Source organism: Rattus norvegicus, chromosome 5, assembly GCF_021556685.1.
Source record: "Rattus norvegicus strain SHRSP/BbbUtx chromosome 5, alternate assembly SHRSP_T2T, whole genome shotgun sequence".
Lineage (NCBI taxonomy): Eukaryota > Metazoa > Chordata > Mammalia > Rodentia > Muridae > Rattus > Rattus norvegicus.
Genome location: NC_141538.1, coordinates 147944923 through 147968607, shown reverse-complemented (window position 1 = coordinate 147968607; position 23685 = coordinate 147944923). Strand labels below are relative to the sequence as shown.

Genomic DNA, 23685 nt, shown 5'->3' with positions numbered 1-23685 from the left:
TTGGTCTCAGTTGTTTAAAGGAGCCCAAACCTTGGACAAGATGGACATCTCTCTCTCACTGAGCCCAAGCTCTTCCTTTCATAATGGCGTCAGACCAGGCTGAACAAGGGCTAGAGTTTTTCACTGCAAAGTCAGTGAAAAAATGATCACACCTGTCCTGCTATGAGGCCCATCTGAGACCCTGAATTCAGGGAAATGCTCCCATCCAAGGTGCTTGCAGCCTTCCTGGATAAGAGGGCAGAACTCCACCTTTGGCACATCTCCCAGCCCTGGCTTAGTTGCTTGGCAACAGCTCTGTGTCTGAGAGTGAGGATACACTATGGCAGCCAAGAGGATACTGGTGTATCGAAATGGGGACCCCTTCTTTCCAGGCCACCAGCTGGTGGTGACCCAACGCCGCTACCCCACCATGGAGGCTTTCCTTTATGAGGTGACATCAGCTGTGCAAGCCCCACTGGCTGTACGTGCCCTCTACACACTTAGTGATGGCCACCCTGTCACCAACCTGGCTGACTTACAGAACGGAGGGCAGTATGTGGCTGCTGGCTTCGAACGATTCCACAAGATCCAGTGAGTGGATGGGGGCTGGCTTGAGCGTCTGGGGAGGGCGGTGGGATTAACAGTGCATCTAGTACTTCAGGTCAACAGGCTAATATTTTTCCAAAGCCTGGGGAGAGACTGTACACTACCAGAGTGCAGAAGCACACTGAGAAACTGGCCAGAGGCTATGTAAGCAAACAGATTGAGCTGTAACTCAGAGTTAAGTTCTGTTACCAAGGTGTATGTCCATCACAACCAGGACAAGCCTACGGGCAGAATTCTGTAAATTGGATGTCTTTCTGAAAGCTGTTTTTGTTGAGTAATTTAGTTTTTAAAGCCAGGCAGTGGGAGGCACACACCTTTTATACCAGTACTCAGGAGGCAGAGGCAGTTGGATCTCTGTGTTGGAGGGCAGCCTGGTCTACAGAGTGCATTCCAAGACAGTCAGGGATAGACAAAGAAACCCTGTCTCTCAAACCCCTCTCCCCCCAATTTTTTTTTTGGCTCTTTTTTTCGGAGCTGGGGACCGAACCCAGGGCCTTGTGCTTCCTAGGCAAGCGCTCTACCACTGAGCTAAATCCCCAACCCCCCAAATTTGTTTTAAGACAGGGTCTCACCATATGGCATCTGTTGGCTCGGAACTCACTCTATAGATCAGGCTGGCCTCCAACTCCCTGCCTCTGCCTCCCAAGTGCTGAATCAACTCATCCTCAGGAAGAGCGAGCAGGGAGTGCTCTTGTGTGTGTGTGTGTGTGTGTGTGTGTGTGTGTGTGTGTGTGTGTGTGCGCGCGCGCGCGCGTGTGTGTGTGTGTGTGTCGGGATACCTCGCCAGAGTTAGTTCTTTTCTTTCTCCATGTAGGCTCGGAGGTCAGGCTTGGCAGTAAGTGGCTTGGTCTCTCCAACCCTGAGAGCTGCTGCAATCCCACCGTCACTGATGAGCTCACTACTCAGTGTCCGAAGCTCCTGTTAGATTGGTCCATCCCTGCGAGATGACACTGTCTTCCAAAGTGGAAGAGCAGTGAGATGAGAGCTCCCAACTCAGCCCTACCTTCCATACCTGCTCCGAGAGCTCAGTGGAGTAGTTTACTAGAGGGAAGGAACAAGGTGTCTGGACTTAGTCACCTTCTGTGTAAACCTGTACAAGTCATCGCTTTGACTATCATACAAAGTGAAAATAAAATCAGCCCATGAACCGGGGAATTTCTGGGCTATAGTAAGATACTTCATGCTTGGGGGCTGAAGAGATGGTTCAGCGGTTAAGAGCACTGACTGCTCTTCCAGAGGTCCTGAGTTCAATTCCCAGCAACCACATGGTGGCTCACAACCATCTGTAATGAGATCCGATGCCCTCTTCTGGTGTGTCTGAAGATAGCTACAGTGTGCCTATATATAAAATAAATGAATAAAAAAAAAAGATACTTCATGCTTGCCTTTGGTCTTCAACAATGGTGTACCTAATATCTACCTGGATTACTCAGTACTCAGGGATCCTAAGTCATCCACATTCCTAGCTCAAAAAGAGAGTGCTCCAGTGAGGAGGGATGTTTAGGGTGCTGGGCAGCTACTGGAAGATTGCCTCATGCCACAGAGGATGGTCCTCGTCTAACGGAGGCTTTGAGATGCTTGGCTGCATCAGGAAGGAAGTGTGAACAGATGATTGGTGTGGGAGGGGTAGGAGAACAAATTTAAGAATTTGGAGCCAGGCCAGTAACGACTGTAGGCCCATAATCCTCGCACATAGAACACAGAGGTGGGAGGGTCCGAAGTTGAAGATCATCTTTCATTATACTCTGTGCAGAGGCTAGCCTGGGGAAACTCCATCCTCCCATCTGCCTAGCCTGGATCTCACTAGGTAGATCAGGCTGATCTCAAACTCAAGATCCCACTGCCACTGCCTCTGGAGTGCTAGAATAGTTTTGTTTTGAGACAGGCTTTATCTGTATAACCCTGGCTGTCCTGAATCTCACGCTGTGGACCATGCTGGCCTTGAACATAGAGATCCACCTGCCTCTGCCTCCCAAGATCTGGGATTAAAGGTGTGTGCCACCAATGCCCAGCCAGAGAAGTGCTAGAATTAAAGGTATGTACCACCATACCCATCTCAAAGTAGTCAAGGGAAAGGGCAACCCACAGAATTGTCTCCTCAGACCTGCCATGGTGCTAAGAATCTCAGTTGTAATGGGCATAAACCTACCTGGTCAAGGTTCACACTTCCTTAAGGTGACCTGGGACCTATCTGTCCTTTCAGCTATTTGCCTCCTGGAAGGAAATACCCAGGTGGGAAGAACAGGCAACAACATGTAAGTCCTGGGGGTGGGGACTGTCTGTAGCCTCTTTTGTCCCATCCCTCCTGGGACTGCTCCACTTTTGAGAAAGGTCCTGGAAGCAGCAAGAGTTGTTGGTTTCAGGGAGCACATCACGCTTGCTCTAGACCCTGCTGCTATCCTGGGACATAGGATTGAGGACATTACCTCTGGCTCAGTCCCAGCCTTTGACCTAATCTCCAGGCCATGGTCCCCAAAGGAATAAGTAAATGGTGACATCCAAGGGCAAAGGACAGGAGTTATGTGGCCCAGGAAACACAGATGCTCCTTTCAGGAAGGTGTGACCAGATTCACCCTGCTCTCTCGCTTGCCTTCACAAGTTTGGGTCCTGTCTGCTCACCCCATGGTTAGAACTAACCAGTCCCAGCAAGCCCTGAACTTCTGACTTGAAGACCTGCCTTGGTTTCAGGAGTCTCCCATATCTCAGCGCCCATGTGATGGGGCCTTTGGACAGTGGTTGCCAGCAGACACCCTCTGCTATATCCAGTGAGTGCCAACCTCGGGAGTGGGGAATACGGATTTGTGACTCCCTGAGGCCAAGAAGACAGGAGTGGGGTTTTGTTTCTTCCTATCACAAGTGGGAAGATTAAAAACCCAACATGTCGGTGGTTCTTGGACCACTTGGTTCTTGCACTCCCTTTCACAGAGGGACTCTTGGAGACCCTTGCCCTTATTGTTCTTTGTCTCAGTGTGTTCAGGAATGGGGACCTGCTAAGTCCCCCCTTTAGTCTGAAGCTGTCCCAGACTGCCATCCAGGACTGGGAAGTGGTCTTGAAGCTACTGAATGAGAAGGCTACGGTACAGAGTGGGACTGTACACAAGTGAGTACGGAGACAAGGGAGAATGCACCCCCTCCAAGGCGCAACACTGTTTTAGCTGCTCCCCAGGATGAAACAGCCATGGGAAGGTGTGTTCTCTCCAGCTGGACTTCCTCCTGTGCCCTAGAGGAGGGGTTCCCTAACCCAGCCCTCCAGTCAGGGCAGAACCTAAGTTAACTGTTGCCCTGAGGACCAGAGTCAGAAGGTCCTCTGATGGAGCTTAGTGCCTACTCAGAGGGTAGGAAGCAGTCTCTTACCCACCATCTCTTTTACCTCTTCTCCCAGACTCTGCACCCTCGAGGGGCTCCCACTGTCCACAGGGACTGCTCTGGTGAATGGCCACTACTATGTGGCCGTTGGAGAAGAAGAGTTCAAAGCCCTCCCATATATGGAGCTGCTGGTGCCCAGCCCCTCTCTGTCCAGGGGCTGCTGGTAGGTTTGTTTGAGGTGAAGGGTCACAGGTCACAGGAAGTGCCCTCTGGCCTGGAAGCTATGGTTGTGTTCCCCTCTACTCACCCCTAACCTTCCTTTCCCTGCAGGTGTCCTCCAGGCCTTAAGTACAAAGCCCACAGGCAGAGGGTAGGTGTCAAGGGGGAACACCTGCATGCGTGAAGGGGAGTGGCTGGTTGAGGACACCAACCTCACCCCATGCATCTGCTCAGCAAGCCCTGAGTCTGATTCTTCCTCCCTCCCCTGACTTTCTCAGGGGTGGGAACTGAAGTTCTCAAGCATAAGCAAAAAGACTCATTCAGGGGGACAGTTACAGAGTGACACATGCCTCTCACTAGGTTAGATGTTGGAACTGGCTACTTGGCATAGCAGGGCTCAACCTTCTGCTTACCCTCCTATTCCAGGCCTGTTCTTCCAGATGAGCCAGTGAGCCTGTGGCCCAAGAGCAGAAAGCGGCCTGGTTTCACTGGGCATCTCTGAATGCCAGTGTGGACTGAGCTGTCCCTGGAGAGGCAGCCTGAGAGGAATGCAGGAATGCAGGCAGGCAGGCAGGATATGGAGAAAGCACATGGCCTCTCCCAAGCTTGCACAGCAGCAGGGCACACTGAAGCATTGACTGGGGAGCGGGAAAGGGGAGAACAGTCAGCATATGAAACTCTAACCTTGTCCCATCTGTAGGTCCAGGGCCACAAGGCCCAGGCAGCCCAGCCTTCTCCAAAGGAGTCCAGAGAAACTAAGCCATCCGTTTTCTATGCCAGATCCCAGCAGTCCCTTCAGCCATGGAGCAAGCTCCCTCCTCTCTCATTTGCATCAGGTTAGGGGGCCCTGGGGCTGGCCCTTTGCTGCACTACACCTGTGCTTACACATGCTAGGAAGCACCCAGATCAGTCCCCTCTGATGTGACAGGATGGTGGCCCTTGCTGCTGCTGGGTGCTTCAGCAGTTATGTGCCACCCCTCTACCTGAATGTCCCTTGCTTCTTTTACTGATGTCCCGTATTCACTGTTATGTGCGCATGGGCACATGCATGCCATGGCCCAGTGGAGGTCAGAGGACAACTCTGTGGAGTCAGTTCTCTCCTCCTCTGAGGCACTGGAGAATGTGGACATGGCTCAGGGGAACCAACTGGTGTAGCAGGGGAAGGCACAGAAGGCTGAGGGCCCTACAACCTGCCAATGTCTCAGCTGTCTCAGCCAATGCTGCCTCTTTGTAGGAGTTAAGGGAGTCTATGGGGCTCCGTACCCGAGGAAGGAGACAGCTGGGGCTCAGGAAGTGGATGAGGATGAAAACACCTGCAGAGAGGAACCTGTGGATCAGGTAAGCCCATCACATTGTCACCAGAAAGTCTTCAGATGGGCAGAGGTCTAAGCTAAAGTCTAGGCTCCAAGGCACATCTTCCGGATGACTGAGATCTAAATCTGAAAGCCCGGCTTGGCTTCCTGTTTCCCTTGTGGGACGTCCTAATTCCCATTAGGCTCCTTTCGTGGGTTGGGAACCTCTGGCAGTTGATGAAAACTGGGCATACACATAGCTCAGAATGTCTCCACACATCCACCAGAGGGCAGCAGAGACAGTAGAAGAGGCTTTGTCTGCGCAACACCAGCCTGGGCCTGAAGCTGTAGCCCCAACCTCCACCCATACTCCACCATCTTAAGTGCTGGGAGCTTCAGATAGAAACTTCGGACAACCACTCCCAGTCACCTCTAGTCCCCAGCCCTCAGCAATGTGTTCTGGAGAAGCCATACCTCCTGGGCTCACAGTAGGTGTGGCCTCCTCACCCCTCCTCAGTCACAGGCGAGCAAGTTCTATGGAAGCTACTTCCTTATGTGACCCCTGCTCAGGAGCAGGCTCATTACAATAAAATATTTGCTAAGCTTTGTTTGTTGTACGTTTATTGAGAGCTGCTACTGGCCAGATGTTTGCTGCAGCTAGGTGCTGCTTGGCCACAGCAGTCTACTTACTTCAGGGGCCGGCAGTTGAGCATTTTACCCAGGGCCAGCTTGGTTTTCTTCCAGCTGACACTCTGACGTAACCCCTCTCCCTGAATCCCACCTTCAGTCAGCCAAAGCACTGTAAGGGAGCTTGGAGGCTCCCAGACATTCCTGGTTGAGACTGCAGCAGCCCTTCCCACGTAGGAGGCGCTGTGTGGATGCGGACAGTCTAGAGCAGGTCAGGTAAAGCAGGCTGGGTAACAGCTGCCTGCGGTGGCAGCAGGAGGACAAGATGGCTGCTGGGGCAGAGGCAGCTGAGGGTGGCTGTACAGTCTCCAGTGCTAAATACTTTGAATGTTTTTTTTTTCTTTTTGGTTTTCAAGACAGGATTTCTCTGCGTAGCCCTAGCTGTCCTGGAACTCGCTCTGTAAACAGGTTAGCCTGCCTGCCTCTGCCTCCTGAGTGGGGGGATTAAAGGAGTGCTCCACCATGCCTGGCCCCAGTGCTCAATCTCCACAGTGGACCCCACTGAAGGTTACAGAACATTCATGCCTGGCCCCAGTGCTGTCCTCTTGGATTTCTGTGGCGCCGTGGCTATTCTGGAAAGGCACTCTGGACAGTGCATTTCTTATTGTCAGCCGAGGTAGATGTGATCTGAGGTGAGAGAGGCGAGCTGGCCTATCACACGGCCTGCACCTCAGTGCCTAGCACTGTCGGCTGAGCGCAGTGGAGCTGAGGGTCAGGGCTGGCCCTGGGTCTTGATCACCGAGCTTGAGACGCACAGTGTGACCCCTGCGATGGCGAGCACCATGCCAGCCGCGGCTCCTGAGGTAAAGACAACGTCACGGGGCCAGGTCAGCGGGCCGAGGAAGAGGCCCAGATGGTGACCCCGGGTCCTGGTTCCATCCCAGCCTCTGCCCCCACATTGCCCAGGGAAAGGAAACATGGCCACAAGCAAGCCAGAGAGCTGTTGGAGGATGAAGGGCAAGGTAAGGGAAGACCTTCCCTCTCCCACCCGTGGGAGACAGGATCGCAGGAAATGCTCACACATGCCAAGGCCCAAGCACCATCCCCTGACCTGCAGCAGCTCAACTTACCTTTTCCACCAACATCTTCTCCAAGGACCTTCCCAACAATCAGTGTGAAGACGATGGCCAGAGAGTTACAGATAGGCACAGCTAAAGTCAGATCTGAGCAATCAGAACAAAAAAAACCCTGGATGCAAAGAATGCCTTCCCTCTTCCCTTCATCACTGTCACCACCTGTACAAAAGTAGCACAAGACAGTCACACTGACACACACAAGACAGTCACACTGACACACACAAGACAGTCACACTGACACACACAAGACAGTCACACTGACACACATTTCTAACTCAGTCACTCTGGAAGCAGAAACCGGCAGAACTCTGAGTTCAGGGCTAGCCTGGTCTACCTCAGGAGTTCCAGGACAGCTGGGGCTACATAATAACATTTTTCTTTTTTCTTTTTTTTTTTTCCCCTTTTTTCTTTTTTTCGGAGCTGGGGACTGAACCCAGGGCCTTGTGCTTGCTAAGCAAGTGCTCTACCACTGAGCCAAATCCCCAACCCCACATAGTAACATTTTGTCTTGGAAAATAATAATCATGAAGCAGATATTGGGGAACATAGCTGCAATCCCAGCCATCAGGAGGCTGAGGCAGGAAGATCTCAAGTTTGAGGTCAGCCTGGGCTACATAGCAAGACTATTAAAAAGGAGGGGACAGATACTGGGGACATACGCGGTCAGTAGAGTGCCTGCTGTGGAAGCATAGAGATCTGAGTCCGGGTCACCTCAGCACTTGTGTGAAAGTTGGGAAAGGCCACACGGTGGCCTGCAGAGGAGAGAGTGAGTCAGGTGAAGGTGCTTGGGAATTGTGCAGCTGAGTGAGGTCTTTACTTACACAGGTCTCACAGAACAGAAATCCACCACTGACTATCCAAGGAGTGCAGATTATGTGTTTGATGTTTCATTACATGTCCAGGGTAACAAGTTCAGCCACAATTAGAAAATATAAATAGAACAGATTTGATTTTTATTCTTAGCCCTATAACTCCAATGTAAAGAATTTAAAGACTGGGGGTTGGGGATTTAGCTCAGTGGTAGAACACTTGCCTAGGAAGCGCAAGGCCCTGGGTTCGGTCCCCAGCTCCGAAAAAAAGAACCAAAAAAAAAAAAAAAAAAAAAAAGAATGAGCTCACTTCTTTCCACAGAAGTGATTGGAGGCTCAGGGCTGGGGTCCAGGTTATCTGGACTCTAGCATGAACACCTGACATCCAAGGTCTGAGACCAGCTTAGCTGTTTTCCTCCTATTTTTCCCCACTAGTTTTTTATTCACTTTACATCCCTATTGCTGCCCCCTCCCCCTTTCCCTTGTCTGCTAAGAGGGAGGAGACCCACCCTGGGTATCCCTCCCAGCCGACACATCAAGTCTCTATAGGGCTGGGTGCATCCTCTCCCACTGAGGCCAGACAAGGCAGCCCAGTTAGAGGAATGGGATCCACAGCCACGCAAGAGCTTTAGGGGCAGCGCCCCCCCATCCCCACTCCCATTGTTGAGGGGCCCCTTCCTTTCTTTCTTTAAAGATTTATGTGTATATGAGTGTGTTGCTTTTCTGCATGTGTTGTACATATGGAGGTCAGAAGAGAGTATCAGAACCTTCTGGAACAGTATGAACCATCATGTGGTGCTGGGAATTGAACTGGGGTCCTCTATAAGAATAAGTTCTCTTGGTTGGGGATTTAGCTCAGTGGTAGAGCGCTTGCCTAGGAAGCGCAAGGCCCTGGGTTCGGTCCCCAGCTCCGAAAAAAAGAACCAAAAAAAAAAAAAAAAAAAAAAAGAATAAGTTCTCTTAACCACTGAGCCACCTCCCCATCCTGGTTAGATAATAAAATAAGATCTTGAGAAGTTTGGTGGTTCATACTTGTATTCCCAGCACTTAGGAGGCTAAGAGAGGAAGACAGCCAGGAGTTCAAGGCCATCCTGGGCTATATCTGAATTCTAGCCTGGGCTACAGATCATTTCAAAAACAACTGTCAGGCATGCAGGCACACAGCTTTAGTACAAGCACTCAGGAGGCAGAGAATGCGTATCTTTGTGATTTTGAGACCAGCCTGATCTATATACCAGTTCCAGGACAGCCAAGACTGCATAGAGAGAACTCACCTCTAAACAAAACAAAACAAAACAAACAAACAAACCTATACAAGAATGAGGTCTTCCCCCTCAAAGAGAATGGAGATTTCAAGGCCATAGGACAGACAAGCACTACAGGGTACAGCAGAAGGAGCACAGGAGCTAATGCTCAGCTCCCACTGTTGCACTTGCTGGGTGCTCTGTGCACTGCGATACATTTCCACAGCACTCACCATTATCATAAGGGAAACAGAGACTCTTTAAAGTCATAGTTCAAAAGCTTAGGGTTTCTTTCTGTTTTGAGAGAGGCTGGTCGAGGGACGGTAAGATGGCTCAGCAGGTAAGAATACCTTCTGCCAACCTGACTTTAATCTATGGGAGCCTCACAAAGGGCCAAATGACAAAAGTTGTTTATGACCTCAACATGTGCACAGGTATACCACTGCACTCACACACGTACACACGTAAGAAATATTAAACATCGTAAGGATCCAGAGCGATGGCACAGAGTAACAGCCCTTGCTGGGTTTGTTTCTCACACCCACATGTCGAGCCACAACTCTCATAATTCTCTCTGAGATCTGAAACCCTTTTCTCACCTCTGTGGGAACCAAACACGTACCTGGTGCACATGTAGGCAAAGTACTCACACACAAAATAATCTAAAAAGGTTGTTAAAATGCAATTTGCTCAAACCTCTTTTTTTCTTGAGGCAAACTTCTCATGTAGCCCAAGGTAACTTCAAACTCTGTGTGGCTGAGGCTGACCCTGAGCTCCAGAGCCTCACGTTTTCACTTCCTGTGCCCTGGGATTACAGGCATGCACCACAATGCCTGGTGGTTCCAATTTTAATCAACACCCTAAATTCGATCCCTAACACTGAGACAAAAGCTTCATAAACAAGCTGGGCAGTGGTGGCCCGTGCTTTGGGTCCCAGATCTTGGGAAGCAGAGGCAGGCGGATCTCTAAGTTCGAGGCCAGCCTGGTCTATAAAATGAGTTCCAGGGCAGCCAGGACTATGCAGAGGAACTGCCTCAAAGTACAATCAATCAATAAATAAATAAGTTTAAAACAGGACAACTTTATAAATAGCAATGCCACCACTTGCTTATTAGTAAGTTCCACAGTCTTCCTCAGCAGGAACTGCATTAGGGCTGAGGCTTGAAACTCAGAATACCAACAATATGTGGAGGACAGAGGACAACTAACAAGAAGAGCTTCTCTCTTGACCCTGTATGTTCTAGGGATCAAAGTCTGGCCATCAGGCTTGCTGGTGGGTGTGGTTACCTGTGGAGCCCCCGCCTTTGCTTTTGTAAGACAGGCTCAAGTATCCCAGGATGTTCCTACTAAACTTGTTATTAGCTGAGGGTGGCCCTAAATTCTGATCCTCCAGCCTCTGCCTCCTAAGGACTAGGATGACAGCTGTTAACCACCATGAGGGTTTTCTGGGCGCTGGGATGGCGCCCAGATCTTTGTGCATGCTGGGTGAGCACTCTGTCACATGAGCTGCATCCCAGCCTAGCAATGAAAGTCTGATGGATACCGACTCTCTCCAGCTGAATCTCAAGTATCCGCTCTAGAGGCCGCCTTACCAGGTTCTTTCCTCCTCCTGAGGCTCTTGTCTCTAGGGTAGGCAAAAACACAGAAAGGAGGACTCTTTTTGTTTTTCAAGAGCAAAAATCTAAGGGGTGGGTAGAGTTTCTTGTTAGTTTTTTGAGACAGCGTGGCCTAGAACTCACTAAGCATCCCAGGACATGCTACGTATTCCAGAATGTCCATGAACTTGTGGCTCTCTTCCTGCCTTAGCCTCTGAGTGCTGGGCTTACGGGCGTGAGGCACCAGGCCAGCTTATAACTGTTAATATGCAGCTTTAAATCCCTTTGCACTAGCACGCTGTTGGGCTTAAGGTTATGTAGAGAAATTTTAATCCAACAACATGGCTGCTTTGTTAAGGAATCACATCCAAAGACCTTCACAGTCTGTATGATCCAGCTGAAACACAGACACCCTTAGTACGCACCTTTTTTTTTTTAAAGATTTATTCATTTATTATATATAAGTACACTGTAGCTGTCTTCAGCCACACCAGAAGAGGGCATCAGATCTCTTTACAGATGGTTGTGAGCCACCATGTGGTTGCTGGGAATTGAACTCAGGACCTCTGGAAGAGCAGTTGGTGCTCTTAACCGCTGAGCTGTCTCTCCAGCCCCTTAGTATGCAATTTTGACCAATGTAGGTAAGGTTAGTTTGTAGACAAAAGCCATGAAAGTGATGTCTAATTGACAGGCAAAGTGACTAACCAGAGAAAAATATGACAGAATGAGTCAGAGACAGGATATGTCCAACTCTCACAAGAACAGACAGGACAGGGGAGAGCATGGGAGGGGGCAAGTTTTTTTTAAACTTATTTATGTATGAGCATTCTGTCTGCATAACAGGATAGCACATAAGATCCCATTACAGATGGTTGTGAGGCACCATGTGGTTGCTGGGAATTGAACTCGGGACCTCTGGAAGAACACTCAGTGCTCTTAACTGCCGAGCCTTCTCTCCAGCCCCTTTACTGGGACAGTTTTACAGAGACAGGTGACAGGTGACAAGTGAAGACAGAACAAGCCAGAGAATGAGAAGTAGCAGAAAATTAGAACAGACTGCCAGAGTTGGTTAGAGGCGTCACAGTGCTCTGAAACCCACTATATAAAGCCAAGATTCAAATAAAGGACTTACTGTAGGCCAGGCAGGTAGTGTAGAGGGGAATCAGAACATCACTTACATGGGTGTTTGGTAAACACCTATAATCCCAGCATTTAGAAGACAGATACAAAGATCACGATTTGAAAGGGGCCAGTGTGGTCACTCAGTGGTAAAGGTTCTTGCCATCAAGACTGATGAGCCCAGCTCATTACTAGAATCTCCAAGATAAAAGGAGAACCTACTCCTAAAACTTGTCCTCTGACCAAACACGCATTATAACACATGCGCACACACACATACACACACAAAATAAATCTAGTCAAAAAAATTAAAACAATCATCACACAAGCAGAAAAAGTATCAAGAAAACCCCCCCTCCCAAACAAGAGGTCAGCACTTATGAGACCACAATGAACTTTCCTTCTGCTGCTACACAAGACTGTCAGGCCAGCTTTAGTGACTGGCCTCTCACTGATCCCCCTCACTGCCCCTGTGACTCACAGAAGGACCAGAAACAGGTGCTCTCCCTCACTAATAGGTGCAAGGGGTTTCAGGTTTCCCTGAAAAATATGGCCTCCACCCCAGAGAAGACCCAAGCTAGAGACCCACCTGTTGATGCCAACGTCAAGTAGTAGAGAAGGGAACCACTCTGATTAAGGAGAAAGGGCATCAGGTACTAGAAAGAGGAGAAACCTGTCAGTGATTGCCTGCATGGGCAACAGTCTTCTCGGTTCTCTAGAGCAGTGGTTCTCAACCCTAACGCTGCAACCCTTTAATTCAGTTCCTCATGTTGTGGTGACCCCCAACCATAAAATTGTTTTCATTGTTATTTCACAACTGTAACTTTGCTACACTTATGAACGGTGATATAAATATCTGACATGTGGGATATCTGGTATTAGGCCCCTTTCCAGTTACTACTCAGTTTGAGAACCCGGGTTCTAGCTTATGCCATTCCCCCAGGGGGAGGGATGGCTACAAATGCTCAGGGAACACTCATGTGTTGGGTTTTTGTTTGTTTGTTTGTTTGTTTTCTTCTTTTTTCTTTTTTTTCGGAGCTGGGGACCGAACCCAGGGCCTTGCGCTTGCTAAGCAAGCGGTCTACCACTGAGCTAAATCCCTAACCCCACACTCATGTGTTTGAGGACTCTTTAGAGCAAAGAGAGAAACACAGTCAATGTACTCTATTGCCTTAAATATCCTCTCCCTCGTCCTGGCCAGTTCCCATCTTTCCTTGAGTGACAGTGTCACCCCTTCCAGGAAGCCCACTCCCTGTCCTCCAACTCCCATCTCTCTCAGAGTTCACACAGTACTTTATCTGTACCCCTCAGAGTGCTGCATATCTAGCTAGCTTACATCGGCAGCTATGGCTTGTAGGCAGTTCATTATAGCCTTCCTTAGGTACAACTCCAGGGCAAAGAAAGCTTCTGGAAATGCTCCAAATCGTTATATAATTGATAGGGTGACAATGACATTAAGAGCCTGGCCGTGGCAGCGCCTTTAATCCCAGCACTCGGGAGTCAGAGACAGGCTGATCCCTGAGTTCGAGGCTAGACTGTTCAGGATAGTCAGGGCTACACTGAGAAACACAGTCTCAAAAAAAAAAAAAAAAAAAAAAGTCATAGATTGAACATGTACGCTGTACTAGGCCCAATGCTAAGTGTTTTGCGTCTTACCTCAATTCTTCTATCTGCCCTATACATGGGTTATCATTAAAATTTCCATTTTACGGATGATGAAACTGAGACTCACAGGGGATAAATGAGCTTCCAGGAGCTTCTAGTGAGTAGGAGGTGGGCTGAGAATCTGGCCGACCAGCGACCAAACACTCAGCGGCTCCTCCCGAGCGTACGCACCTCAGTATTCAAGAAGAGAGCCTTCATCTCCCCCACCAGCTGCCGGGCCCATGTCCGCTCATGCACCTGCTGCAAGCCGGAGGAGGCCCGCTTCAGCAGTGGCTGCGTGCCACCCCATAGTGCAGCCACCAGCACCAGAGCAAGCACCTGCCCTGAAAGCAAAGGGTCAGAAAGTCACCCCGGCCCTCTCCTGCTTCCTCCAGCCCGGCTGACCGGCTCCATCTCCCTCCCGCGCTCTCCGCGCCGGGCAGCGATAGGTCGGGAGGACCGGCCGGCAAAACGGCGGAAGTGAGACCGGGAGACCAGGGTGCGTGGTTTAGCATTCCTGCGATTCAGGGATGCCAGGGGAGTGAGAAGAGATTCTCCGAGTTAGAGTCGGAGCCCGCAGAGGGGCGGGGCCAGCTACCCACCCAAGGATGCCGCCATGGAAACGCCGGGCCCTTCTACTTCCGGGAGCGAGAGGGCGGAGTCCTCACATCCGGAAGTCGCCCCAGTCTTCTTCCGGTCCTACTCACATTGCCTCTCTCCTCGCGTCACCGCCAGGATGGTGAGTTCCAGGCACGCTGTGCTGCTGTCGGGGGTCCTCAGTAGACTTGGGACAGGGTTTCAGGCACTGACACTCCGGTTCTGTCCTCACAGAAGCCCATCCTGCTTCAGGGCCATGAGCGGTCCATCACGCAAATCAAGTACAACCGCGAAGGAGACCTCCTTTTCACTGTGGCCAAAGACCCCGTGAGCGACTGCGCGAGGGCGGGAGGGCCGGGCGGGGCACCGGGGGGAGCGAGTTCGCGCCGCCGGGACAGAGGGTGAGGTGAACAAGGTTTGCTGCCGGAGGGATATTTCTCTGAAAAGCAGGGAAAACCACCCATAACCGGAGTAGGGTAGCGACAGCATTCTGCCAGGAAAATCTGGAAGAAGTTGGTGGATGAAAGGAAAGAGTACCCAGGGAGAAGAAAATTAAGAGATTGAAATTTAACCCTTCTAAACTACAGTTTTCCCTTTTAGTAAAACATGGAAGCTTTTAGTAGCTCCCTCAGCAAGTGAGGTCATTCTTCTAAATAGTTTTGCACCGCACCTCATGTATGTTAGTCGCTTATATTTTAAGGTTCATAGACATGGTTTTATTGGAGCGTCACAGCTGCCCTTTGAAGAAAGCTGTTAACAGGGGTGGGGTATCTATCCAAGCTGGCCTGAACCTCTCCATCTTCCTGCCTCAGCCTCCTGGTCTTAGGAATACAAATGTGTGCTACCACGTACAGCTCCTCCCAGTGCTTTAAAAAAAAAAATTATATATATTTTGTGTGTGTGTAATCATTTTATTTTATGTGTATGGGTGCTTTCCTGCATGTGTGCGTCTGGTACCTGAGAAGGCCAGAAGATCCCCTGAAACTGCAGCTACAGATTGTTGGTATCGTGTGGGTGTTGGGAATCGAACCCATGTCGTCTGGAAGAGCAGCCAGTATTCTTTAAGCTCTGAGCCATCTCTTCAGCTCTCATAGCCATTTAAAGGAAAGAAGCCCTGTATTTAAGATGACAGGGTGAGCTAGTGACAAAGCACCAGAGCCCATGCGTCCTTACTGTCATCTGTAGTCAGCTGAACAGGACCTGAAAGATTTTTTTAGGCTGGAACTCAATCTTGTCTTGGACTCCTGAATCCAGACAAAAGCGTATGAGGGTGCTGTGGCAGGCCTGGCTCTTCTGCCGCTTATGTTAGGAACGGAGGAGAACCCAGGAGCTGGTCTTTTATCAGCTCTCTAATAAATGAGCAGAAGGCTGGCTTGGCTCGAGCCTACCGAGGGTTTGAGTGCAAGCTAAGCTATTGATCTTTCCGGGATGTGACCCGTCCTGTCATTTTACTCTTTCCAGATCGTCAATGTGTGGTATTCTGTCAATGGCGAGAGGCTAGGCACCTACATGGGCCACACTGGAGCTGTGTGGTGTGTGGATGCTGACTGTATCCTTTTTGCCTGCCGTGGGTCAGCCAGCCTTGGAGATGCTGGCTTTGAGGTTGTGGCTTTGGCATGCTATGGTGGTCTAGAGAATAACACTCTCTACTCCGGGGTGCTTCATCCTGTGGGAAACTAGGACACGTTCAGGTTCTGGAATTCAAAGGTCAGGTCGCTCTGAGGTAAAAGTGAGAAAGGCTCTTTGGGACGGAACTGGGAGATGGGGGCTAGGTGAACTGTTGTCATTTTCTTTTGTATGTATGTATATGTGTATGTGTGGTGAATCTGTGTGAACAAGTGCAGGGACGAATGGAGGCCAGAAGTCAGCATCTGGTCTTGTCTTAAGTTATTTGCAACCTTTTTTTTTAACATTTTTTCTTTTCCCTAAAGATTAGTTCTATCTGTACGGGAGTTTTGCCTGCATATGTGTCTGTGCACCATGTGTGTGCAGTGCCAGCCATTTTCTTTAAAATGACAGAGGGCATCAGATCCCTTAGAACAGGAGTTACAGATGGTTGGGAGCCACCGTGTGGGTGATGGGAACCTAACCTGGGTCTTCCAGAAGAGCAGCCAATGCTCTAATCAATGAGCCACCTATCCCAGCTTTGTTTGTTGGGTTGGTTTTTGGTTTTTTGTTTGTTTTTGTTTTGGTTGGTCTGTTTTCAAGACAGGGTCTCACTATGATAGTGTTGACTCTCCTAGAAATCCCTGTAGACCAGGCTGGCCTCAGAGATCCACCTGTACCTGCTTCTCAAGGAAGGATTAAAGACATGTGCCACCACTGTCTGGCTCCAACTTGTGTTTTGAGACAAAAACAACTTTTCATTGAGTCTATAGCTCCCTGATTAGCTAGAATTGGCCAGCCAGTCACTGAACTTCCTGTCTTCATCTCTCAGCACGGGAATTGCAGCCACACTAAAGTCTCTCTGTGGGTGCTGGGGATCTGAACTGAGGTTCTCAGGTTTGCACAGAGCATTTTACCTGTTGAACGTCTCCCAGCCCTAGTCATTCTTTTTTTCTGTGTCTAGAAGTGATTTGCCTGGTGTTTGTATGTATGTGTGCTTGGTGCCCTTGAAAACCACACTTGGGCATTAGATCCCCCTGGAACTGGAGTTGGGAGCCACCATGTAGCTTCTGGGATTCTAACCTGGACCCTCTGGAAGAGCAGCCAGTGCTCTAACCACTCAGCATCTCTCCAGCCCAAGTCATGTTTCTTAACATCTTTCTCAGGGGACACCAAGCATGTCCTTACTGGCTCAGCTGACAACAGCTGTCGTCTCTGGGACTGTGAAACAGGTAAACCTGGGTTATTCACTTTTTAGCAAAAGTGGCCAACGACAGTTTACCTGTCTAAGCAAAGACAGTGTACCTGTCTAAGCAAATATAATATGTTCAGGAAAACTAGAGACAAGTTCATAGGTGGTTTCTAGTCTAGAGAGTAAGAGACAACAGACAGAACAGCAAGGAACGTAGCTGGGAAAAGAAGCTTACATCAAGATAAAAAGCCATGTTCACGGAAGGCCAGAAAGGGACAGCGCGCCTCCTAGGGTGGAGATGAGTGACCCTGATGGGCTCCTCAGGGTCACTGTTCACTTAGCTGGAGCCTTCATTAGCAGGAATGTTTTATTAAGTAGAATTAATTGAAGATTTATGTATTTTATGTTTATGGATGTTTTGTCTGTGTGTACATTAGCATACCAGGAGATGGCTTTGCATCCCATAGGACCACAGTTACAGACAGCTGCGAGCTGCCATGTGGGTCCTGGGAATCGAGTGCAGGACCTCTGGAAGAGCAGCCAGCACTTTGAACTGCTACACCGTCTTTCCAGCACAACTTCTCTATTTTTAACTTTACATGTATGTGTGTGTTTAGCCTACATGTAGATCTTGTGTACTGTGTATGTACAGAGCCCATGGCATCCAAAGGAAGGCATCAGATCTGACTGGAGTTAGAGAAAGCTGTGAGCCACCTGTGGGTGCAGAGAATTAAACCCGCATCCTCTGTAAGAACAGGCTGTGCTCTTAGTCACTGAACCATCTCTCCAGTCAAGGCTTAAGATTTTTTTGTTTTGTTTTTAAATTACTGATTGATTGATTGATTGATTGATTGAATGATTGACTTTTTAGAAATAGGATTTCTTTATGAAGCCCTGGCTGTCCTAGAACTCACTCTGTAGACCAGGCTAGCCTTAAACTCAGAGATCTACCTGTCTCTCCCTCCAGAGTGCTAGGATTAAAGGTGTGAGCCACCACTGCCCATCTAGGATTCGGTTATTAAGAAAGAACTTGTTTAGTTAAACTTGGCCCAGTGAGGAGTTTGATGAGCAGGGAAAAGCAGCACAATGGTGGGTTTGAGCAAGCAGAAGAGCAAACAGGAGGGTAGAGGAGGCTAAAGGAGGGGAGGGGAGGGGAGGGGCTCGCATGGGCACGCATGGGATGGCTCTGTATCATTCTGGCTGCTGAGGGATTGCTGTGCATCTGCTTCTGTGGGGATGCTGGGGAGGAATGGAGTCTGAGGGGGAGACTTAGCATGGAACCCACTGTGCCTAGAGCCACATTAGCAGGATTCATGGGAAGCACTACTGAGAGGATAGAAGGAAGCTAAAGAGCAGCAGCGGGCAGGAGCGATGACCTGCAGTTATCAGGGAAGGATGCTGAGACTGGTGGCTGAGTGGCAGGTCCACCCTGTGCATTACCAGAGTGACACAGACTGTGCCTCTCCAGGGAAGCAGCTGGCCCTACTCAAGACCAACTCAGCCGTGCGGACCTGTGGCTTTGACTTTGGGGGCAACATCATCATGTTCTCCACAGACAAGCAGATGGGGTATCAGTGTTTTGTGAGCTTCTTTGATCTGCGGGATCCAAGCCAGATTGGTGAGGATAGGATTGGAGGGCTGAGGTGGGAGTGTGGTTTCAGATCCCCCGGCCTGACCCCTGCTGCTCTGCACAGACAGCAACGAGCCCTACATGAAGATCCCCTGTAATGATTCCAAGATCACCAGTGCTGTTTGGGGTCCCCTGGGGGAGTGCATCATCGCAGGCCACGAGAGCGGAGAGCTCAACCAGTACAGCGCCAAGGTAAGGCCGGGTGTTATCAGACATTAGGTATTGGGAGTGTGTCACCGGACACTGAGGGACATGTAATAGTGAGCCCAGACAAGCATCTCCTGCCTCTAGAGAGTGCTATGTCCTATGGGAGGTTCTAGGAAACAGAATTAGACGCCAGCTTAAAAACAGTACGGGCACAAGTCAGGATAAGTTGACACCACAATAGAGATTTCAGCTGAGTAAGAGTAGCATTGGCCGCTCTCACAGAGATTCCAGCACCCCGGGGCAGCCCAACCCGTCCTTAATCCAGTTCAGGGGTTCTCAAACCCTCTGGCCCCTAAGCACCAGGCATGCATGTGGAAGACACATTGCATGTGTACCTGTGCCCATGTGCACACATACAAAGGCACAATACGTGTAACACATAAAATAAAAACGAATAAATCTTTAGCTTCCAGCAGGAAGATCTTCCATAGGCAACAGAAATAGAAGCAAAAATTTGGGGATGTAGCCCAGTGGAAGAACACTTACCCAGCTAAGGCCCTGACACGTTTAATCCCAGCAGTTGGGAGGCCACGGCAGGTAGATCTGAGTTTGAGATCAGCCTGGTCTACAGAGCCAGTTCCAGGCCAGCCAGGCACGCATAGTGAAACTTAGTCTCAAAAAAGAAAGGAGGGGATTGGGGATTTAGCTCAGTGGTAGAGCCCTTGCCTAGCAAGCGCATGGCCCTGGGTTCAGTCCTCAGCTCCAAAACAAAAAAAAAAAAAGAAAAGAAAAGAAAAAAAAGAAAGAAAGGAAATTGCAACTGCGTGTGGACCGACCTTAGACAGCTTGGTGGGGCTGTGCCTCACATTGAAAAAATGCAAGCCATCTGGGCCTGGAGAGATGACTTGATGGTTAAGAATACTTGCTGCTCTGGCAGAGGACCTGAGTTCTTTTCCCAGCACCCATTCGGCAGTTCACAGCTATCTGTGACTCCAGTTCTAGGGGATTCAAGGCTCTCCTCTCAGCTGTGGGCACAGACACATGTATATATACACATGCAGGCACACACCCATCCACAAAATTGTTTTAATTAAAAAGAGCCGGGGGTGGGGGGGCTGGGGATTTAGCTCAGTGGTAGAGCGCTTACCTAGGAAGCGCAAGGCCCTGGGTTCGGTTCCCAGCTCCGAAAAAAAAGAACCAAAAAAAAAAAAAAAAAAAGAGCCAGGGGTTGAGCTCAGTGACAGAGTACGTGGAGTCAGTCAAGCTCAGTACCAAAAGTAAGGCTTGCGGGAGGGACTAGGGGTCAGAGATTAGGTTGAGGGTAAGAAAGGTGTCAAGTCAAGTTCAGCTGGTCTTGGGCTTCTGGGGAATGGCGGCTTGGACTCGGGCACGTGGGTCTAACTGGTCCTCCCCCTCCAGTCTGGAGAGGTATTGGTGAACGTTAAGGAACACTCCCGGCAGATCAATGACATCCAGTTGTCTAGAGACATGACCATGTTTGTCACCGCATCCAAGGACAACACAGCTAAGGTGAGCTGGGTAGGGGTCTAGTCACTTGCCCTCCTGATGCATATTCAACTGGTTCGACCTGCCGGGAAAGGTGCCCATCACAGGTTCTCCCCCTCCCTCCCAGCTCTTCGACTCCACAAGTCTTGAACATCAGAAGACTTTCCGAACAGAACGTCCCGTCAACTCGGCTGCTCTCTCTCCCAACTATGACCATGTAAGAAGACCCTGTCCAGGCCTCCTGCTAAAGCATCTAGGGTCTGGATGTTTGCCCAACAATTAGGCTGTAAGATGGGGAAAATGGTGTCAGGTAGAAAGGAACTCCTACCATGGTTACAGTGCTGACTGATTTGTGGCAGAAGGTCCTTGAAGTGGCCGCTCACCCCCTCCCTGAGGATCCTCCCACTGTGTGGAGAGATGTTATAAGCAGAAAAGCAGAGGACAGGCCTGTACCTAAGTCCTGGCTGCCCTGATCTTTCTTCCCTTTAGGTGGTGCTGGGAGGTGGTCAGGAAGCCATGGATGTGACCACAACCTCCACCAGGATTGGCAAGTTTGAGGCCAGGTAAGGGGAAGGAAGCAGACTCCTGACCACTGAGGATCAAAGGGAACGTGACAGATGTCCAGTGCAGCAGGTGGGGTCATGAAATCAGCTGCACATACAGCTGGCTAAGGCGCTCGCCTCACACCAGCCTCAAGGTCATCCTTGGCTTTAGCTCAGCTCCTTGCTCTGCTGGGCTACAGGGGACCCTGTTTGTAAACAACAGCAGGGATCGTGAACCCTGGGGGCCTAGATGACATTCTCCGTATCCGGGATTCTCGACTGTTTAGTGGGACATTGCTCACCTCAGTAATGCACCTTTGTGCATGTTAAGTAAATGAATTAATATTATGAGAGCTTTAGAGCACTGCCAGCTGTGTATTGAGGCAGATGTTTGCATAGTTTTCCTTCGTAGTTTGCTTCGTCTTATGTCTCCTTTATCCTAATTCCTCTACTTTATTAATTTTGTTACATAAAATACTACCTCAGTAGTCTTCGTTTTGTAGAATGCTGCCTCGGTGCCTTTTGGAATAACTGGGTCTCCTCTACCCCCTCCCCCACCCCAGGTTCTTCCATTTGGCTTTTGAGGAAGAGTTTGGAAGAGTCAAGGGCCACTTTGGACCTATCAACAGTGTTGCCTTCCATCCCGATGGCAAGAGGTATGGCCCCACTGAGGAAACAGCCCAGCGGCCGGGGGTCTCTGCCCATTTGCTTTGTGGCTGCACAGGCTTCCCCTCCCACAGCAGCAGCTGACTATCGGTCTCTTTCCAGCTACAGCAGCGGTGGCGAAGACGGCTATGTCCGCATCCACTACTTCGACCCTCAGTACTTCGAGTTCGAGTTTGAGGCCTGAGGGGCTGGATCTCTCTCCACAATAGGGAAGCTGCTCACAGAAGGTTTTAGACTCTGAAGAATAAATTAGTTTGTTAAAAATAGTTCCTTGTCAGACGTTTTGTGCAGCCTGACCATTTTTCCTTCTTCACTGAGCCTCGAGTGGCTGATCATAAAGAATACTTTTATTATTGGAGTCTTCTCTCGGCACCCAGACTCTGCATGCTTCGGGCTCACCTGTGTGGTAGACATCTTTATCCAAGAGGCTTAGAACCACTGCACCACATTCAAGAAGCCAGGCTGTGGGCAAAGAACCTTCCCCCTACCCTCTTATCCCTAATTGATGGCTCAGGTGGGCGTGACCAGCACAGGAAAGGGCCTGAGGAGGAAGAGAGGTGAGGAAACCCAGCAGGGAGGGAAATCTCCAGGGGAACTGGGGATTACTTCACCGAAGACACAGGTTCTGGGGCTCCACAGAAAGCCATGGCCAAGGAATCGAGGGTGTGGCGTGGGTGGCTCTTGGTTTCCATTCCCAGCACCTATGTTGGGCAGCTCACAACGGCCTGTAACCCACAAGCCTGGTAACCTGGTTTAACCCTCCGGTCCAAATGTTGAAAGAGAGTCAACACTTGAAAACTGTCTACCTGACCCCCCTGTGTATCATAGCACATACATAATACACATGCAACACGCTATGTCATATGTGTTGTGGTTTTGCCTGGTGCCCATGAAGGCCAGAAGAGGATGTCCCCTGGAAGGAGTTACACACAGTTGTGGGCTGCCATGTGGGTGATGGAAACCAAACCCAGGTCTTCTACAAGAACAATAAGTACTCAAACACTGGACTCCACAGCCCCTAAATGTATTTCTTTGGGTGGTGGGTGTTTGTTTTGAGACAGTGTCTCTATGTAGCTCTTGCTGTCCTAGAACTCACTAAGTTCTGCCTGCCTCTGTGTCCTAAGTGGGAGGAGTGTGCATGGCAACGTGGCTAAAAATGATTTTAGTGTGGTACGAGGGATTGAGCCTGAGTCTCGTGTGTGCCAAGCCAGTCTCTACCTCTTAGTGTCCCACTGCTGTAAAGAGACACCATGAACACAGCGATTCTTATAAAATGCAGCGTCTGATTGGGGCTTATGGTTTCAGAGATTCAGTCCCATTTTCAGCATGATGGTGGCACAAAGACAGAAGCAGTTGAAGCAGGCAGCAGGAAAAAAGCCACTGGGCTTGGAGGAGGCTTTTTGAAAGTTCAAAACCTACCCATAACGACACACTTCTGAAAATGTAACTGATTTCTCATGTATTGTCATCTCCAAGGCTTTCTGCCTCTCTCTGGTGACCTAGGCCTTGTCCTGGAAGCCTCTAAGCCTCTGTACAATCTAACCTAGGCCTAGGGTATTTTCAGCCTCTGAGACTTGATGCTGAATAAGCTCACCCTTTCTTACTCTGACTGAAGTCTGGCTGGCCGGTTCAACAAAGCTGTTCTGGCTGAATCTCTTCTCCGAGTGGACACAAACTGGCTTCTCACTGAATTGCTCTGCTGGGCCTCAAACTAACTTTGACAATCTGTTCCAATCTTCTGGCTCCTTATTCTCAGGCTTACCTTGTTCTCTCTCTGCAGCCTCTGTATGACTGTCCCAGTAAAACTGTTCCCTCTCTCCTAAGTAGCCCTTTTCCTCTCTCTTTTCTTGAGAGTCGGGCATATCCTCTTCTGCCAAATCTTTGGTTTGTCACTTTGTCTGCCATTCAATTAGACATCACTTTCAAACATGGTGTTTCCTTCTACAAAGTTTACCTTCATTGTTTGGGATTTAAGGGAGTCTCTATTCCAACCAGACGGGTAAAAGGTGTGTGCTAAGGCTGGGCCACACCATACCTAGAAACAGGTCTTTTCAGTAAACAATAGAATCTTGGGTTTCACAGTATGATCATATATCCTGCAACACACTTCCTCTGACAAGGCTACACCTCTTAGTCCTTTTAAGTAGTGTCAGTTCCTTGTGAAATCTGTGAGCCTATGGGGGCCATTCTGATTCAAACTACCACAGCCCCTGCGCACAGCTCC

The 23685-nt window shown here is 49.6% G+C and overlaps 3 protein-coding genes and 1 long non-coding RNA gene across 5 annotated transcripts; 3 read left to right on the top strand and 1 right to left on the bottom strand.

Moving 5' to 3' along the window:
* The first annotated feature begins 304 nt into the window (after positions 1-304).
* Dcdc2b (doublecortin domain containing 2B) lies at positions 305-6008 on the top strand. Its single transcript, NM_001431254.1, is given in 9 exon segments — positions 305-570; positions 2789-2840; positions 3274-3350; positions 3554-3685; positions 3968-4114; positions 4222-4261; positions 4811-4946; positions 5345-5448; positions 5690-6008. Coding segments are annotated over 9 exon segments (1035 nt in total). The 5' UTR covers positions 305-319; the 3' UTR covers positions 5786-6008.
* On the bottom strand, positions 6007-14230 carry Tmem234 (transmembrane protein 234). 2 transcript variants are annotated; one of them, XM_087551029.1, is made up of 5 exons: positions 14179-14230; positions 13769-13920; positions 12522-12588; positions 7160-7324; positions 6007-6887 (listed from the first exon to the last, which is right to left on the bottom strand). In XM_087551029.1, exons 1-5 carry the CDS (start codon positions 14192-14194, stop codon positions 6802-6804), a joined length of 486 nt encoding a protein of 161 aa, XP_087407155.1. In that variant the 5' UTR covers positions 14195-14230; the 3' UTR covers positions 6007-6801.
* On the top strand, positions 7542-12971 carry LOC148006061 (uncharacterized). The gene is made up of 2 exons (XR_015621151.1): positions 7542-8185; positions 8834-12971. It is a non-coding gene; the product is annotated as an uncharacterized LOC148006061 (long non-coding RNA).
* Positions 14231-14274: 44 nt separating the features above from the next.
* Positions 14275-21727, top strand: Eif3i (eukaryotic translation initiation factor 3, subunit I). Its single transcript, NM_001115035.1, is given in 11 exon segments — positions 14275-14315; positions 14408-14500; positions 15635-15722; positions 16945-17010; positions 18439-18588; positions 18665-18792; positions 20167-20277; positions 20381-20470; positions 20743-20816; positions 21359-21451; positions 21564-21727. Coding segments are annotated over 11 exon segments (978 nt in total). The 5' UTR covers positions 14275-14312; the 3' UTR covers positions 21646-21727.
* Positions 21728-23685: the final 1958 nt, after the last annotated feature.

Excerpts from the sequence above, each read along its gene's own strand:
- Tmem234 (XM_087551029.1), bottom strand. Across the intron at positions 12,589-13,768 it reads CTCTCTTCTTGAATACTGAG|TACCTGATGCCCTTTCTCCT; the intron begins GTGCGTACGCTC and ends TCCTCTTTCTAG. Across the intron at positions 6,888-7,159 it reads AGAAGATGTTGGTGGAAAAG|GAGCCGCGGCTGGCATGGTG; the intron begins GTAAGTTGAGCT and ends TCTTTACCTCAG.